Below are 18,465 nucleotides of genomic sequence, written 5' to 3'. Positions count from 1 at the left end.
ATTTCATGTCACTTAACTAAGTTATCATTCCCAATACGTTATCCAGTGCAGACAAAATTCCAAAAAATCTCCATCAGCAACATGTGCCAAAAACATCACATGGACATATTTACTTTGTTTAAATTACTTTTATTCCCCCCCCCAAAAAAAAAACAACAACAACACATTACGAACCTCTTTAACCCATTACATAAGTGCTATACCAGAGAATTTCTTCAGCAATTACATCCAGCACAGTCTGTTTATTGTACTGTGAATGTGGACCAATCTATGGTTGACATATGTGGCCTTTTGGTTGTTTTGTGACATTTTTCTGTATTTTCACTCCAAATAAAACCTGAAACACCACCAAGTGGAAATAGAAACCAGAGAATAATACAAATGACTTCTGAGGGATGCAAAATTAAACTGACAGATTTAACTCATCTGTTAAAGCGCCCCAGGATAAACCAGATACTTTCAAAAATCAAAGTAAGATCTCTGTGTTATCTTCTTTACTTTGACAGGTATCTTGTACCACACAGTGCAATCCACATCTTTACATGCTTTCAAAGCATTCATGTTGATCTAGCAGTTAGATAGGATTTGTCTCTATAAGATAACATCTGGTTTATGCTGCTAGCAGTAAACATGCTGTCTCAGGCTCCGTGGAAGATAAAAGTGAAGCTCGAGTCATGATGGTGTTTACTTCCTCCTGCCGCTACCGCCGTTAGCTAGAATCATCACCAGCCTGATGAAAATATTCAGTGTGTCCATGTAAATCCCCATACACCTGTAAGATTAAATAAATGTATCAGATCCACATATCGGTACAAGTAGATTACCAACAATAATCTTCAAAACCAGTTATTTTTAGTGTACTTTAATTCCTGAAGTGACTTACGCATTGATAGGGTCATATTTCTGTACGCCATAGAGTGGGTGTGTCTCTGCCTTCTTGATAACCTTCTGTGTATCATAGAGGAGGAACATACTGAACAGGACCAGGCCTCCATAGATAGCAATGGAGTAGAGCCCTGCTCCAAATGCTGAGGTGGGTGGCAGGAACATTGATCCTGAAGAAGACAAAAGAAAGTTCAAATTGAGTCTGACAAGTACAATTTCTGTGCAGCTGTCAACTAAAAGTTACAATATAGAAAACTAATAAGTAGGTAATGATACAGCTCTAATACTGCACAACACACATATGCGAGTATGAATCTGATGTTTGGCTGTAGCTTCTGTAAAAACATTTGAAACTTGTAGCTGGCTGTCACAGACGTTAACTTGGGAGATTCAATTGTTAACCACCTTGCAGTTATTTATACATTTATATTAATTCATAAATATGTCTCAACTGCAAAGTGAACTGAATTTTGAAATAATGTCTGTTTTGCTTTTCTGGACAGAGACGCACACTATCCACCCCATTTTCTATTTACTTCTTATACCCAAACTACACCGTAGGTGTACACCTTCTCTTACAAAGTATCCAATAAGAAGATACGGAGAAGACTGAGAAAGCCCTTTTACAGGTACATTTCCCAATATACATTTCACTTCACCGACTCCACTACGGTTTAATTTGAACATATGCGTTACCCCTGACAACACACAAACACTGTGCTATGTATTACTTTTTAGCATTTAATTACTGTATAGTATTAAAATGCATTTCTACACAAAAATGATATCTACTGTAATCTCATGGGAATCAAAAATCATTTGGATGAAGAAAGAAAAACTAATTTACTTATCAGATTAGGTTTTTAAGATGTATTTATATTGTCATTATGAAAATGTCAAGCTTTGTGTGGTTCTACAGGAACAAAAACACAATAAATACAGTCAAAATCCTGCATTCAATACTTTGCTTTAGTCTTAAAGCATTTAGTGGAATGATGTGCATTTAGAAATTGTTTATCATAATATAAGTACTTCAGCACAGAACCACTTTGATGCAAAAAGGACACTGCTGTTTAAATATGTGACACCCTATAAATAGAGTGCATTGCATTAGGTTGGAGATCAGACTTTCAACAATGACAAAAAACACAACAACAACAAAAAAGCAGCCGCTCCCTTATACTTTTCAATGAAACCACAGAGTGAAATACAAAGATGATATTATCAGGAACATTTTCAGCCTGAATGTTCACTAGCTTGTAATACTCATGGCTATCTATAAACAAGATTGATGAAATAAAAGTGCTTTATACTAACCAAGAGAGGAGGCAAACACCACTCCAAGTCCAACAGCCAATGGCCCTCCCATATTGAGGAACTTCTCACTTGGGGCACACATTGCAACAGTAGACAGACCTCCCACGATGCCCGCGGTGTACCAGGCAGCCCTCACCATCAGAGGCCCTCCCAGGAGAGTGAGGGGGGCAATCACAGCACCCATCACGCCTTATCAATTATTGAAAAAAAAAAAAAAACCAGTTAAAAACAAAACAAAACGATTTCTTTTAAAAAACAAATGATATTAGTGCCATCAACTAGTGTATCGTTGAAGCAGCTTTTTCCTCTAACCTGTTCTAAGCCTGCCTTCTAGTGTTCACCCAAGGCAACTACATACCAGAGACAACAGGGCTGAGAAATTTCTTAAAAGATATTTAAAAACACAAACCTGCGTGGAGCATCCAAGCAAGATGTTTTGGCACTGGGCTGTGCTCATATGAAATTGACCTGACCAGCATGCCCGCACCAATCACAGCAGCAAAAGTTGCTCCAATTGCCTAGGTGGGAACAAACAAATCATCATATTAATAAGTTCAACGGAAAAATTCAAGCACATCAGATAAACTACGGTTTAAAAATTGGTATTTGACTAAACAAGCTCTGTAATATGTAATTCTAAGGTTAAAATAATAATGGTGCAGTGGAGTGAAGACCATTAAAAAACAAAAAAGCAAGCAAGTATTGTAAAGCTTACCAGCCAGGATCCTCTCATCATCAGACCCATTAAAGCTGGGGTCCTACTCACAGCTACAGCTGACAGAGCCGTCAGCCCAACACTGCCTGCAAAGTACATGTAGGTAGAGTGGATCCTGTCCTTCACATACTGAGGCCAGATCCTGTACAAAGATGAAAAGAAGCCTTTAGTTTGTATGATACCATCACTTTTCTACTGGTCTGCATTTCAAAATAAAATTCAAGTGCTGTTGGTAAAATAAATCTGTTACTCACATTGCTTTCTCTATGGCACCGATATCATTAGCCATGCCAAGTCCATAATAGCACAGAGCTCCAAGGCCAACTGCTGCACCTCCAGCCAGTATCATTCTCCCCATGCTATCGACTTCAGACACAACACAAAAATCATTTGAGACACAGTTTACATTTTTGCCTCAGAGGAAAAAAGATTTACTATAACAAAACCATTTCAAACCATGAAATCTCACATTTTTCTAAAAATGAAGTTGCATTGCAGGATTTACATTTTAAAATACTTGTTATTTATCTAATACTGGGTTTTGAGTCCCACCCCCAGCCAATTAATCACAGGTAAGACAGTTATTTTTCTCACCTGAATGTATGACATATGGTGTAAACAGTATGTGATAATGAAATCTCTTGGTCCCCTTTCAACACTTGTTAAATCATCTATCAGAAACCTTGGGCTAACTTTTGATTCCACTCTCACTTTGGATGTTCATGTCAAATCTCAGGTTCAGTCTTGCTTTTATTACTTAAGAAACATTAATAAATTAAGTCATCTTTGTCTTGAAAGGTGCTATACAAATAAAATTTTACTTATCTATCCATAGACATGAATAACAAAAAATATGTGAACGCTTAACAGGTCACCCTTAAGTCAGTAGACAGCATAGAATTCAGGCTATATACGAGTAGAAAATATGTAACGGTGCCAAATGAAGTATGTATCAAAGCATTTACTTTTGATGGCTGTATCAGTGGCTGGTTCAAAAGCTGCTTCCTTTAGCTGGTCTCTGGTTGTCTTTGCACGGCGAAACCCAAACCTGGCCTTTGAGGAATAACCCTGAAAGAAGAAGCAGCAGCTTTACATGACTCTTCAAATGTTGAACATGAGTTAGGGTTTCACACCCACCATCAATCAAAAGTAGGGAAGCAGCAAATACCCAGTTTCAAAAAAATACCATGTTTACATAACAAATTAGAGCAGTGGCAATCTGACATTTGCACTGTTTCTAGTCCAGCTGCAAGTTGCACCCCCTGTGATCATTACAAACTTATGACTAAAATTTCTAAGGTGTTCTACCAATATTATCCAAGATGAAAAATTAAGCATAGCTGCATTTTTAGTACTTTACAAAGCAATGGTTTTTAGGCATGTTTTGCCCATACGTGCATTGACCTGTACAAAAAAGCATCCTAAATTTTTTTTTTTTTTATTGTATTGGTTAAGAAAGGCATTATTGACCATCTGAACCGATTGCATGTTCCTTTGCCGTCCACTCAACTTGATTATAGCTTGCCTCTACCACCTTATCAGACAGCTTCATAAAGTCGGTAGAAGTCCATAAAACTCGGTTCCAATACTATTTTGAAGGCCACAATTTTCTTAAAGCACATATGTTTACTTTCTAGGTTTTTCTTTGGCTTGATTGGCAACAATCGTAAACACCTCCCAATAAACAACGCTGACATCTGTGAAGCAGCTGAAGCCATAACATGCAAAACGATGAAAATGTGGCCCAAGTGCAACCCACAATTGATATTAAAAGCACTGACTCAGGTGTCAGCATTACTGCTACAACTCAGCCATATATGTGGTCCAGATGGCAGGTGTGCCTAAACATACAGTTTATCACAGCTGTCAAAACCAGCACGTGTAATAACCCGTGTAAAAAGCCTGACTCATGACATTTGGACCACACAACAAAGATTAGGCCCAAATGTGATGGTATATTTTCTACTGACATTTTTCCTTTATTTTACTTCACTATGTATTAATTGGTGTATAGCTGAGACGAAAGCCCAAATACTTGCCAGGAGGCACTATATTTGGGAAACACTGCTAAAAAGTCTGGCTAATGAAGCATAGAAATGCCACAAAGCATAGAAATGCCAAAAAAGCTGTGTGTGTGTGTGTGTGTGTGTGTGTGTGTGTGTGTGTGTGTGTGTGTGTGAGAGAGTGAGTGAGTGAGTGAGTGAGTGAGTGAGTGAGTGAGAGCCTGGCGACAAAGTTTACAGTACCTGCTGGGGCCTGAGCAAGGGTGAACAGGTCTTCAGGATGGGTGACCGCAGGGCTGGGGAGCCCTGAGTGAGCAGTGGTCGGAGCCCAGCAAGCGGGAGAGCCTTCAGGCACGTTAGCCTTGCCACCAACATTGTCACGATATATTACTGTCCCGTGTCACTCTAAAACACAAACACGGAGAAGAATTTTTTTGAGAGGAATTCGTGTGACAGAAAGCTGAACTTTGAGCTAAGAGTCACAAAAACAGTGTAAAATGTGCTCTTGCACTAAAAAACGCCACAAAAATTGAGCTAGCTAATGCCGTAATATCATGCGACTAACCCTTAGCCTAACGACCGCTGAACAAACACATATTTAACTACAGACTAAATATGTCTTATCTGTTATATGATTACAACGTTCAAAATACTAAATAGAAAGTAAATGTTACATACCGAGAGAAATGTCGTCTATCACCTTTCCAGAAACAAGACGCCACGGTTTTGTAACCTTCCTGAAAATTCTTTACTTATGCGTCATCACGAAGCGACAGATTTGATGGGAATTGTAGTTCTGACGCAGTGATACTCAATATTGCGTTAAAGACGTTATACCTTTTAAAGCATTCGGCTGATAAAGAGAAAATGATCTTAATGCGAATAAAGTACATGTAAAATTTCCCGTAAACAACCTGCGGCTGCAAGAGTTTATTCAACAACCTATCAGAGGTTAAGTCTCCATGGCATGACAGTGTTATATAATTTGCATTATTACATCATTGTTTTTTAAAGTTTACTACTGAGAGAGTAATAGCAAAAATGTGTTATGTTGTTTTTAACCGATCAAAGAACAGTTAATTAAAACAATGCATTTTGTTTAGTAATTATTGTCAACAGTTCTTTAGAGGGTGGCATTTTCAGTGTTTATCTCTGATGTGCTCTAATCACACTGCTACCAAAAAACTGTTTATCATCTTTTCTCAGAAAAATATTTTTTAAAAAAACCTTTATAAACAACTGAATGCATACCTAACAACTCATTATGATGAGTACCAATCAGATTTCATCACCAATTAAACCCATCAACAACCTAAAGACCTAAAGATCACCAGTAATTAGAAGACTCATGATCGACACTGACTTCTTGACTTCTTAATTCAAAGTCTTTATGATTTTGTTGATTTAGATATGTCATCATGTCTAAAGGGTAGAGGTTTCTACATTTCGATTAATAGTTTGAGATCAGCACAAATTTAAAAATTCAGTCAGTGGTTCCTCAAATGTCTGTTCTTGGTCCATTACTCTCGAATCTTCCTGCTCTCTCTTGGCCCTATCATAAAGAATAATAAATAAAGAAGAATAAAATATCCAATGCGGATGATACACATAACTGTGTGTGCGTGTTTACGTTTATTTTTTGTAAACTTATATTCCTCTGGGGTTTTTTGTTTTTACTTTAATGTTACTGTACATTTTAAGTTTTTTTATCTTGATATTAACCATGTTAAGTTTAAATGTAATGAAATGTGTCATATAAATAAAACTGACATTAAATTGACACTTCCATACTGTTGTGTACTCAAACCACTTTTAAAAGGTCATATGTTGAATTATTACGTTATCCATGTATGCAAAAACAATATCATCCTGCAAAGAAGCCATACAAAATTGCTCTTTAGGTTACACTAAAGTAAAAATGTAAAGTAAGATTGACCCAGCCTATCTTTAACGACGCTATTATGATATCATATCATGTAAAAGAAAACCATGTTTATTTGCAGACCACCTTGTTCTCTCTGTAACCTCTATGTTATACTTTTCTCCACTAGGTGGAGTGCTCGCCCTTTTTTTTGCGACGACATTAAAAACTAAAAAGTAAAACCTAAAACTGACCCCCAAAAGGAACACATAGGCTATTATTTAGGTAGCACCGCTATATTTAACCTATATTGTTTACCATGTCGTTTATGTGTGCAAAGTCAGCTTTTTACTTTAAAGAAATGGTCCGTGAGGGGCCGTGGCAGTGCGCCAGTGCTCCCTGAAGCTCCGCTCCTTTGGACCAAAGTTTCCCGTGTGATTCAGTGACTCGCAACTGTTGGATAGATTTGTCATTCAGATCAGCGAGCAGCCTGACCTGCAGCCCCCTCAAACATGATTTCATCTCATCTACGAGTTTTGCTCACTGAAACTAGGCCAGCCTCTCCTTTTGAATTCGATTGTTTTCTGTCATACAAGTGAAGCAGTCTTGGCAAAGTAATGGAATTAATTTCTCTCCGGAGTCGCTCTTTGAGGGAAGGCTGATCAAGTGGATGAAAAGTGGGACGCCTTCAGAGACCGCAGTTCATTTATAATGGTGGGTACAGAGAGCGGACAAGCTGTTCTTTACATATTCGCATGATATTTTAGAAATGAATAAAGAAAAACTAACACGTCATTAATAACACTTGGCTACAACGACATCACTCCAAGTGACTCGTGACTTTTCATTCAGTTTTTTTTCTTTTTTTTTATTAAGAAAGCATGATTTTGGTTTGTCCTTGTGACCCTTTAATGCGGCACATGATCTCCAGAGAGACTGCTGCTTCAGTCTGACTTCCTCCCCCCTTTGCCCTTCTGTCTTTTAGTGTGGCATCTTTATAAACTAACAGATAAAGTTGCCGGAAAATTAGCACAATTTATTTACAGTAAAAACCTGCCCTCTGCATAAACAACTGCATGCATATGTTTATGGCGAACAGATGTGTTGCATGACCCCCACAGCTGCTCTGAAATAACCACAATGACTAAACACACATGCATATCCCCCAGCATAATCTTAATTAATGGGGTATAGGTCATATCGTGGGGAAAATGGGTTGTTTCATTCTTGTCTATTCTATGTCTATTTTACTCAGACCTTTACCCTTAAACTAAAACCAGTTAGGGCTGCGTCCATACAACTCGAATGATTTTAGCAGTTTCTACAGGTTTGTAGCCCAAACTCATTCACTATTAATTCAATAAACTATTGGAAAAGTTTTTAGTGACTGAGTAAATAACTTAGAGTACAATATTTCCTCCGATGATTATAAAAATCTTCCCATAATGACTTAATGCAACTAAATATATACAAAAAATTCCCCACTGTAATCCCTTTATCTTTTTTTATCTATCAGAAAAATGTGTTGGACACCGCAGTGCACATTTGCAATGCAATCTCGAGCAAGATGGGTTTGGTTGGCTGGTGTTTAATTTGTCTCCACATAAGATTTACATTAAATAAGAGGCAGCTATTAAAAGCATTTGTAACAAGATGATAAATGGTGCAGTGGCAGTTTTGTTATGAGCAGATGATCAAACGTGTCATATGCCTCAGTGGTTTGTGAATATTCAAGAATGTCAGCTTCTTTTTTTCTGCTTTACCCAGCAGATGCAATAGGCTGAGATAATTGGTGTACATCTAATTTACCATATAAATGACAAAACATCAGACTACTTATTTTCTTGATGAATGGTTGATGTTGAATAGTTTTGTTTATTTTGAATCATATATGAGGAGAACTACACACTCAATCCCATAGAACTGTAAGTGTTACAGAAAGAGACATTTTTGTTGCTAATCATCCTCTTGTGTCTTATTTATTAAGCTAAATCATTTTTGCTATATGTCGTAATTTGTTAATGCACAACAGTATTACACAGAGTGCACAACAGCTGTACTCTATCTTTCCATGTGCTAAATATCTGTTGGCTTGGTCAGACATTGGAAATTCATTTGCTCACTTTAAAAACTCCCATGGGTTTGAAGACTCACTCATTTAATTTGGTGCAGTTGTCTTATCTGACCAGTTCTAGATGACTTGGAACATCCACGAGCTTAGTCACTGACCCTGTGATGTCTGAATGACCTGAAAGTTTATGTTCTGCAATCTCTACCCAAAGGAAGGTTTAAACTCACTCCATGTGTAAAGAGGCCTTTGTGGTTGTGGCATGCGGCAAGGTGGTGCAAGACAGCGCTGAGTTTTCCTTCCAGTGAAAACGTGTCTCAGTATACAGGCTGTTCACCTTTTCATTACGTGCCGTTCCACGTCAACAGTGCTCTATTGGAGCTGTAAACTTCCCATTCCCACTCAGAGAATTTCACAGGGAGTGTCTAACCATTCCCCGTGTTTAGACTGCAGTCATCTGAACTGGCTTCTGTTCTCAAACATGGCCCTGGACAGAAGTTGTAACAGGATGTGAGAAGCGGACCTCCAGGTGTGAAACACAGAAAGGCAAAGACATTAAAGAATTGAGAAAACAGTGGTCATCCAACTGGGTTTCCAACAGGATTTGGCATCTTATCGTAGCCTGATGCAGTTAAATGAAAAGGTTGGCCTGTTACTTATGGATCTTAACCCCCACCTCCACCCCACAACCTCCCAAAAAACAGCAGTTTGATGATGCTTTGCAAATATCCTCCAGGTGGAGGCTGCCTCATTTGCTCTTGCTGTGGTATTGACCCAACACTAGCAGACAAGGTAAGCAGGATTATGCTTAATTCTCAAGATTAGTCAGGGATCTGAGTCAAGCTGCCATTATCTTAAAAGTGAACCAATATTAATCTTTCAAGAATGTGCAAGACATTCACAAATAGTCCCCATTAAATCCACCCTTATCTTCATTTGATTACCCACCACTTGCCCTCTGCAGACTTATAAAACAACTGAATGGCCTCCAGGCTCAGAGCACGGCAATTTATGGTTCAGTGACAAGCAGGATTTCCCCTTTCAATTCCACGACTCTGCAGTCCTGTTAGCATTTGGACTTCTATTAGTCCTTGTGTAAGATATCCTCCTGGTGTTGAGGAGGAGTAGCTGGCAATTTGGACTGTTCTGTTATCCACATCAGTGGGAGGTAAAGGATCTCACTCCAAGCCAGACAACTCTGGAGTTTTTTTGGCAAGCAGCTTGACAGCTGTGGGATTGCAGTTTAATTGACAAAATTGTCCTTGATTGCAGTCTGTACCCACATTTCTTTGTGCCCTAATAGTTGTTTATCCACTCATTTTTGAAAGCAACTTCTACAAAGACTAACTCATAAATACAGTTTGCACCATCCCTCAGACTTGCAGTGGTGGGTGGGCATGTACCTGAAACGCACTGCTGCACTTAAAGATAACAAGTACTTCCTCATGGCAAGGACTAGCTTAAATTCCAATGGGAAACAATGTGTTATACCTTTTTGTATTTTTAGCATCTTCTTATAGGTGGGTTTTTTTCTTTAGTAAGTGACTCTCATCATAGTTTTGCAGAACACAGTGGTGCTGTATGCAACTAACAAATTCAGAAATAAAAGAAGAGCGGAACCTCTGTGACTCAGCATCACAGTGCATTGTTAGGTTCCCCATTTACAAAAATAGTGTTCTACCACAGCCTTGCTCAAATGTGTAAAATTTGTAGCTGACAGTTTGATGTTCATTTCATTTGCAGGATAAAACATTTTCTACAACAGGGAACACAAATAACTGGATGGCTCTTTAAGAACGCAACTGGTGACTTGGCGAGATTGGCAGAAGCTATTAAGAAGCAGTCTGTAAAAGCATATCCAGGCTCAGCCACATCCAAGAATGAAGATCAAATACACTCTACCCATTGTCTTTTTTATGGCACTTGTTATCATTGAGAAAGAAAACAACATTATCTCAAGGTAAGTCAATTTCAATCACGAAAGGAGGATTGAATTCTTTTCTGAGCGAGATATTAGATATTAAAAAAATGCTTTAGACGTCAAGGCTCTGACTCTATGTTAACCTGAAATGTAACATGCGTTTGGTTTCTCTCATGCTTTCAGGGTGTCAGATAAGCTAAAGCAGACCCCTCAAACCTCTCAACAACCCAGCAGTTTGTCCAACGTACTGCTGAAGCACAGTAGTTTCCGTCTGTCAATCAGCAAGAGGAATGTCACGCTGATGAAGCCGCGGGTGGAGGACTACAGCGAGCACCGAGGGGCATTGAGAAGGGGTAGAAAACACATTCTCCTGCTAACCACGACTAGGACAGGCTCTTCATTTGTGGGCGAGTTTTTCAACCAGCAGGGAGAAAACATGTTTTACCTGTTTGAGCCTCTGTGGCACGTGGAAAAGATGTTGACTTTGGACACTGGAGGCACCAATGCTACAGCGGCAGCCAAAGCATACCGTGATGTGCTCCAAAAACTCTTCCTGTGTGACTTTTCTTTGCTAGAAACCTTCATCGACCCCCTTCCCGTGGACCACATCACCCCAGCCCTGTTTCGCAGGGAGTCCAGCAGCTCTCTGTGTGAGAAGTCTGTCTGCAGCCCTGTTGTCAAAGGGGTTTTTGAACGATATCACTGTAAGACCAGACGCTGTGGTCCCCTGAACCTGACAATGGCGTCTGAATCCTGCCTTAAGAAAGAGCACATTGCCATCAAGTCGGTACGAGTGCGCCAGCTCGAGACTCTGCGTCCTTTGGCTGAGGACACACGTCTTGATGTAAAATTCATCCAGCTGGTTCGCGATCCCCGGGCTATCTTGGCATCACGTATGGTGGCCTTTGCAGCCAAATACAAGAACTGGAAGGAGTGGGCCATGGGTGGAAATGTTCCTATTGACGATGACGAGGTGAGGAAGTTAAAAGGAAATTGCGACAATATCAAAATGTCTGCCGAGTTCGGCCTCAGACAGCCATTTTGGCTGCGCAGGCGATACATGCTGGTGCGGTATGAGGACATTGCTCGGTTCCCCATGAAGAAAGCAACCGAGATGTACAAGTTTACTGGAATCCCATTCACTCCACAAGTGAAATCCTGGATTCTGAAGAACACCCAGGCCTCGAAGGAGACAAGCGGAGTTTACTCTACACAGAAAAACTCATCTGAACAAGTGGAGAAATGGAGGTTCAAGCTTCCATTCAAGATAGCCCAAGTGGTACAGAGAGTTTGTGGACCAACAATGAAGCTTTTTGGGTACAAATTTGTGAGCAGTGAGGAAATGCTAACAGATAAATCTATCAGTCTCATTGAGGACAAAGTGTTCAGCTTTTTATAGATTTTAAAAAATGTTAACTCCAACACTTGATGCAGAAAATTTCAACCTTTCTAAAGCCTCTGTGATAAATTATTTTTATGAAGATCCTGATACAGAGTGATATATTTTCTGATAATGTCCTATTTAAAGTTTTTTTTACTATTTAAAACAATTTGACAAAGAATAGACTGTTGAGCAGAAAATACACATGAAACGTTTAACTATGAAAGCAACAGTCTGGAGTTTTGATAAAATCTTCACATAGAGCACATCTTTGTTTTTGCACTCTGCACAATTTCTTTTCCTGTCTTACACAAATGGTGCTTTCAGCTCGTCCTGCAAACCACTCCCATATTTGTTCCTTAGCAAATATAGAAAGTTATTAGGGAGAGCTTTTGAGCAACAATGAGCTGTTTCAAACATTTCCAGGAACCTCAATTAGTTATTTTTGTAAAGTCACTCCTTAGCAACATATGCTGCTCTTATGCCAAAGAACCTTGCAGAAACCGCTTTGTATAGCAATGCTCATATACTTGAGAGGAAATACCAGTGTCTTGCCAGGCAACTTCACTTTCGTCATTTATAGGTAATGTCCCATGATGATTTATTTATTTTTTCCATTTGCTAAACAGTCATTATGACAAAGTGTCTGAATGTGCCCCACAGGTTCTACCCCCACTATGCAGGGGTGTTTTTGCACATGTATGCTGTAGTTTTTTGTACATGAAAATGTGTTCAGGAATATAAGCACCCATCCTGTAAAACAGACTGTAACAGTGCTACTTTATGTTAACATTCCAACTGCAGCTGGTTTGCAGAATCGTGCAAAGTTTGTCAGGAGGTCTCTGTCTTTTGAAACAAGCCTCTTGGCTTTTGGTAACAGGCCTTGACGCTCTGGCCTGTCAGGCGATTTGTTGACACAGAACCTGTTCTTTTTTTTATTTTTGAAAAGAAAAAGCTTGTTGCAATAAATCTTTACAGTTGAAAAACGCTTTATTTCTGAAGAGGACATATTTTTCACATGAAAGCACTCCATCCAGGAGTGTTCAAATTCAATAAATTGTCTGAAAAAATTTTACATTCTGCTGACAGGAGCATATTGAGCATGAGCACATCCCATTTTGTCATCTTTGTCAGATATTTTTTAAAAAGAGGCTAAACAATGACAGTGTAACAGGAAGCAAATATGGCACATCACAGCCATACATACACAGATGGTGTAAAATAAAACAACACAGATGGCGTAAAATAAAACAAACACAGTAAACAGCTCTCCTGTAGAATCCCACTTCAATCAGTGTTAGCGGGGGTTTGCTTGTAGCTACATCCTGTATTTGCTTATGTAGCAACATTAATTTAGCAAAGAGTGATGAAGGATGGACACAAGTGGACACTGAAAGATTCTTTGCAGTCTTTAGAAAAAGATCACAGTGAAATCGGTGTTTTCCAGATGGTTTCCGACAATACTCTAACATCTGAAGAGACTTTGCGTGGGTACAGTGGGCACAGTTGGACTGATTGAAACTTTGACCAGATGTTGGGGCTAAATGAAAAATCAAAGCATTTATCACGATGGTGCCACCCAATGTCAGGTTCAATGTCAAGTGCATATATGGTACAGATATCTGTGGATATAAGGGACAGAACAAGTCATACCAATAGATAAAAATATGAAAATGAAATAAAAATGTATCCTTTTTTAACCATGAAGCATTCACACTATTGAGATCCTGTTTCTCTTTATTCTATCTTCTACCTTCTACCTTATTATTCTAGTTGCTCAGTTCTTTGCTGGTTAACTACTCCCCCAGTTTTCATCCGATTTTCACCATTCAAATTTTAAACTGTTCTGCTCTTTCTGCTAATGCCTCCTATATTTGTTGGTGCTAGTAACTTTTATACTATACGACACTATAAATAGTAAGCTTTTTATGCCATGTTTGACCCATTTACAGTGGGGCAAAAAAGTATTTAGTCAGCCACCGATTGTGCAAGTTCCCCCACTTAAAATGATGACAGAGGTCAGTAATTTGCACCAGAGGTACACTTCAACTGTGAGAGACAGAATGTGAAAAAAAAATCCATGAATCCACATGGTAGGATTTGTAAAGAATTTATTCGTAAATCATGGTGGAAAATAAGTATTTGGTCACCTCAAACAAGGAAAATCTCTGGCTCTCACAGACCTATAATGTCTTCTGTAAGAAGCTTTTCTGTCCCCCACTCGTTACCTGTATGAATGGCACCTGTTTGAACTCATCATCTGTATAAAAGACACCTGTCCACAGCCTCAAACAGTCAGACTCCAAACTCCGCCATGGCCAAGACCAAAGAGCTTTCGAAGGACACCAGGAAAAGTATTGTAGACCTGCACCAGACAGGGAAGAGTGAATCTACAATAGGCAAGCAGCTTGGTGTGAAAAAATCAACTGTGGGAGCAATCATCAGAAAATGGAAGACATACAATACCACTGATAATCTCCCTCGATCTGGGGCTCCACGCAAGATCTCATCCCGTGGGGTCAAAATGATCATGAGAACGGTGAGCAAAGATCCCAGAACCACACGGGGGGACCTGGTGAATGACCTGCAGAGAGCTGGAACCAAAGTAACAAAGGTCACCATCAGTAACACACTACAACGGCAGGGAATCAAATCCCGCAGTGCCAGACGTGTTCCGCTGCTGAAGCCAGTGCATGTCCAGGCCCGTCTGAAGTTTGCCAGAGAGCACATGGATGATACAGCAGAGGATTGGGAGAATGTCATGTGGTCAGATGAAACCAAAGTAGAACTTTTTGGTATAAACTCAACTCGTCGTGTTTGGAGGAAGAAGAATACTGAGTTGCATCCCAAGAACACCATACCTACTGTGAAGCATGGGGGTGGAAACATCATGCTATGGGGCTGTTTTTCTGCCAAGGGGACAGGACGACTGATCCGTGTTAAGGACAGAATGAATGGGGCCATGTATCGTGAGATTTTGAGCCAAAACCTCCTTCCATCAGTGAGAACTTTGAAGATGAAACGAGGCTGGGTCTTCCAACATGACAATGATCCAAAACACACCGCCCGGGCAACAAAGGAGTGGCTCCGTAAGAAGCATTTGAAAGTCCTGGAGTGGCCTAGCCAGTCTCCAGACCTCAACCCCATAGAAAATCTGTGGCGGGAGTTGAAAGTCCGTGTTGCTCGGCGACAGCCCCAAAACATCACTGCTCTCGAGAAGATCTGCATGGAGGAATGGGCCAAAATACCAGCTGTGTGTGCAAACCTGGTAAAGACCTATAGTAAACGTTTGACCTCTGTTATTGCCAACAAAGGTTATGTTACAAAGTATTGAGTTGTATTTTTGTTATTGACCAAATACTTATTTTCCACCCTGATTTACGAATAAATTCTTTACAAATCCTACCATGTGGATTCATGGATTTTTTTTTCACATTCTGTCTCTCACAGTTGAAGTGTACCTCTGGTGCAAATTACTGACCTCTGTCATCATTTTAGGTGGGGGAACTTGCACAATCGGTGGCTGACTAAATACTTTTTTGCCCCACTGTAGATGAATAGGACCACATTAGAAGTGTGTTCGCTGATTTAGCTTGCCAGGGTGAGCTGTGTTCGAATCCCACTCATGGCAACATTTTTTTCAGTAGACAGGTTAATTTTTTAAACTCTTTTCAACCAAAAATTTCAGCTTCTTCACCTCTTTTCAGCAGAAAATTCAGCTTTTTCACCTCTTGTCAGCAGATAGTTCTTCAGCTGTTTTCAGCAGATTCCACTACACAGCATTCACACTGCATTTTCGCAGGAAATGCAAGTTTTTCTAGTTGAAAATGCCTTTGTCTCATTTCAGTCTCAACTCAGTTTTTATTGTTGTTGTTTATGTCTGGCCCTTTTATCTCTGAAACAATCAGCACTTGAGATATAAATAAGAACCAAGCAAGAGTGACTTATAAATGATACTGCGCTATATCTCAGTGAGCAGATTCAAGTTAATTTGGCTTCATTCTTTCACCTTTTATTTCTTCCAGTGGTACTTTGGCAGGGTGTTGCTTGAATTCCTCACAGCACTTCTAGCAATTGCCTTCCAATGCTCCTTTTCTTTTGAGTTTGGAAAGCTTTTTAAAAAAATTAGAAATCTGTACATGAAAGTAATCCACAGAGAAAAAAAACAGTCAGTAAACATTCACAGTTAATTTCATTGTTTTAGTTGTGAAACATGACCACTCACTTATTTCCCGTATGAGTGGTTATCTAAAGTGACCATTGCTTTGTTGTCATATCTAAATATTTAAGCTTTTGGTACATTATGTTTGTCTTTAAGGAGGCAAGGAGGAAGGATACTGCAGTGACAGCTGCCTTGACTTCCAGTGTGTTTACCACTGTGGGCCCAGCTATTTAAGTCTTTCAACCTAGTAATTACCCGAACTTTACATATAATGTGGTCCAAGTCATTTTTGTCCACCTGACCACACCCTCTTACAGAAATGCAGAGAGACAGTTTATAAAGACTCTCTATCTTTTTTATATTAAATAGAGAGATTTTATAAAAAAGGATCATTCATTATCCATTCCTCCTCTACTGTTGAGCTAAGCCACCTCAATGCAAGTGCATTCACTCATATTAACAGGTCATTATCTGGTTATTTTGGTCGTTCTATTTGAGTAATAAAGAGCTGCCAGGTCTGCAGCATCTGAGTCCAAACCTAATGGGTTCAGTATTCATAAACTCTTTTAGTGGAGTGACTTTATGTGGGATGTGTGGAGGGTGGAGTCACTGTATGGTTGGGGCAAATATAGAATAACCACTTTCCAGTGAATTAAAGCCTTCTCAGCCCCCCTCCTCAGCAGTTAAATAAGGGCATTTAGGTAACCACACCCTCGCACTCTGTTATATGGTGCTTTGCCACATCAACCATGAGGGGTTTGAAATATGCAAAACAACCCTGCGCCGTTGATCCGAATGATAGTGTGTTGTACGATCTGCGACAAACAGACACAAAATTGAGGTAATTCAGACATGTCTCAGAGCGACATATAAAACTGCTGTAGGCGATAATGATGGTTTAGCAGGAGACATAAATCTAAATACACAGCAAATTATCTCACACTGAGGAATGCAATTCATAAAACTCAGGTTGTTGCATGTGATAATGAGTGACTACGTGAAGTGAGAGCAGAATTTCACTCAAGAACTCATCCAGTACACAACTTACTAGCTGTTAAGAGCAAAGCTGGAAGGTTTATCTGTCATTTATTGACACTCCAAAGCCAGACATTTTCCTTTTTTGTGCGCTAACCTGGGCGCTAACTGCTTTCATTTCTTTTTTTTCCACAACATACGGCCAGGGACAGACAACAGAGATCTGTGGTTGCACCACAGCTGCACTGGTGTGTCTGCTGTTAGCAATGTTTCTAAAAGCAATGTCAAAATGAAAAGAAAGACCTTTTTCTCTCACTTACATACATACATTACACATTTTTTTCACTTGCATCTATGTACGTGTCCATTGATCTTCCAGTAAGATGGTAGGAAATGCTTTATCAAGCCGTGTCATGGAAGACTTGTGAAATCACAATGTACTGAACTACTGAGCAACATTTTCAAATTTCTGCGTGACATAACATTTTTCAGCTTTTTTTTTTAGTTTGTTTTTCAGGAACTCCATTGTGGCTGACCACAACATAAAAGCCTTTGACAGAACGGAAATTAATGCCCATTTTCTCTGGATTTAGACTCTACAAAACATGTGAAAAGTGACTGAGAGATGTGGGCATGAGCTCGCACTGTCTGACCATTATGGTCAACAGAATGTATAAAGGCAGAAAATTACAATAATTGTGATGAATTGTGGCAGCTTAAAAAATGCAGTACCCAGTTTTCAAAACAGTAAAGTGTCTAGTTTCTTTCTCTGATGTGTTTTCATAAATGTAAAAATACTCTGACAACAAATGAATTCATAAAAAAATCAAAGCAGAAGACAATTTTGGGTTGTGTTTTGGTGTTTTGACTAATACATTTTTTTATGCTTGGTTGGGTTTTTTTTTTTTTTGGTTGAATGACCCCTTGGCTGCCAAAACATTTGGTTACATTTGTTATAGGCAATGTGACAGGTGATGAACACCAGGGGTTTTCTTTCCAAATACAGTACAATCTTTGACTCCCTCATTTAGTTTTCTTTTCTTTGCATTTGTTTTCACTGGAACACCCTTTATCATTTAATTGTGACCTCAGTATTTATGCACCGTACTGCCAACCCTTACCCGTTCCCATAGGAAAACATAAAACATGGCTCTCATTTCAAATTTAGATATCCATT

General features: G+C 39.2%; 2 protein-coding genes across 6 annotated transcripts; one reads left to right on the top strand and one right to left on the bottom strand.

Moving 5' to 3' along the window:
• On the bottom strand, positions 1 to 5,705 carry ghitm (growth hormone inducible transmembrane protein). Of its 2 annotated transcripts, XM_085416655.1 has the most exons (9): positions 5,599 to 5,705; positions 5,164 to 5,325; positions 3,883 to 3,985; positions 3,172 to 3,283; positions 2,918 to 3,059; positions 2,612 to 2,720; positions 2,203 to 2,391; positions 884 to 1,055; positions 6 to 772 (listed from the first exon to the last, which is right to left on the bottom strand). In XM_085416655.1, the coding sequence occupies exons 2-9, from the start codon at positions 5,293 to 5,295 to the stop codon at positions 685 to 687; spliced, it is 1,047 nt and encodes a 348-aa protein (XP_085272781.1). In that variant the 5' UTR covers positions 5,296 to 5,325; positions 5,599 to 5,705; the 3' UTR covers positions 6 to 684. The 2 variants fall into 2 exon arrangements, with proteins under 2 accessions (XP_085272784.1, XP_085272781.1); XM_085416658.1 differs by lacking the exon at positions 5,599 to 5,705 and having other exon boundaries at positions 1 to 772; positions 5,164 to 5,306.
• A 1,332-nt stretch (positions 5,706 to 7,037) lies between these two features.
• On the top strand, positions 7,038 to 13,857 carry chst3b (carbohydrate (chondroitin 6) sulfotransferase 3b). Of its 4 annotated transcripts, none has more exons than XM_085416653.1 (4): positions 7,038 to 7,495; positions 9,586 to 9,641; positions 10,593 to 10,809; positions 10,954 to 13,165. In XM_085416653.1, the coding sequence occupies exons 3-4, from the start codon at positions 10,730 to 10,732 to the stop codon at positions 12,167 to 12,169; spliced, it is 1,296 nt and encodes a 431-aa protein (XP_085272779.1). In that variant the 5' UTR covers positions 7,038 to 7,495; positions 9,586 to 9,641; positions 10,593 to 10,729; the 3' UTR covers positions 12,170 to 13,165. The 4 variants fall into 4 exon arrangements, with proteins under 4 accessions (XP_085272779.1, XP_085272778.1, XP_085272780.1 ...); XM_085416654.1 differs by lacking the exon at positions 7,038 to 7,495 and adding an exon at positions 7,513 to 9,492; XM_085416652.1 differs by lacking the exon at positions 9,586 to 9,641.
• Positions 13,858 to 18,465: the final 4,608 nt, after the last annotated feature.

This window comes from Rhamphochromis longiceps, linkage group LG8 (genome assembly GCF_057381845.1).
Source record: "Rhamphochromis longiceps isolate RC_006_pf linkage group LG8, R_longiceps_female_GT1.1, whole genome shotgun sequence".
NCBI classification, from domain to species: domain Eukaryota; kingdom Metazoa; phylum Chordata; class Actinopteri; order Cichliformes; family Cichlidae; genus Rhamphochromis; species Rhamphochromis longiceps.
Note: the sequence above shows the minus strand (reverse complement) of the source record. Positions and strands in the feature narration are given on the sequence as shown.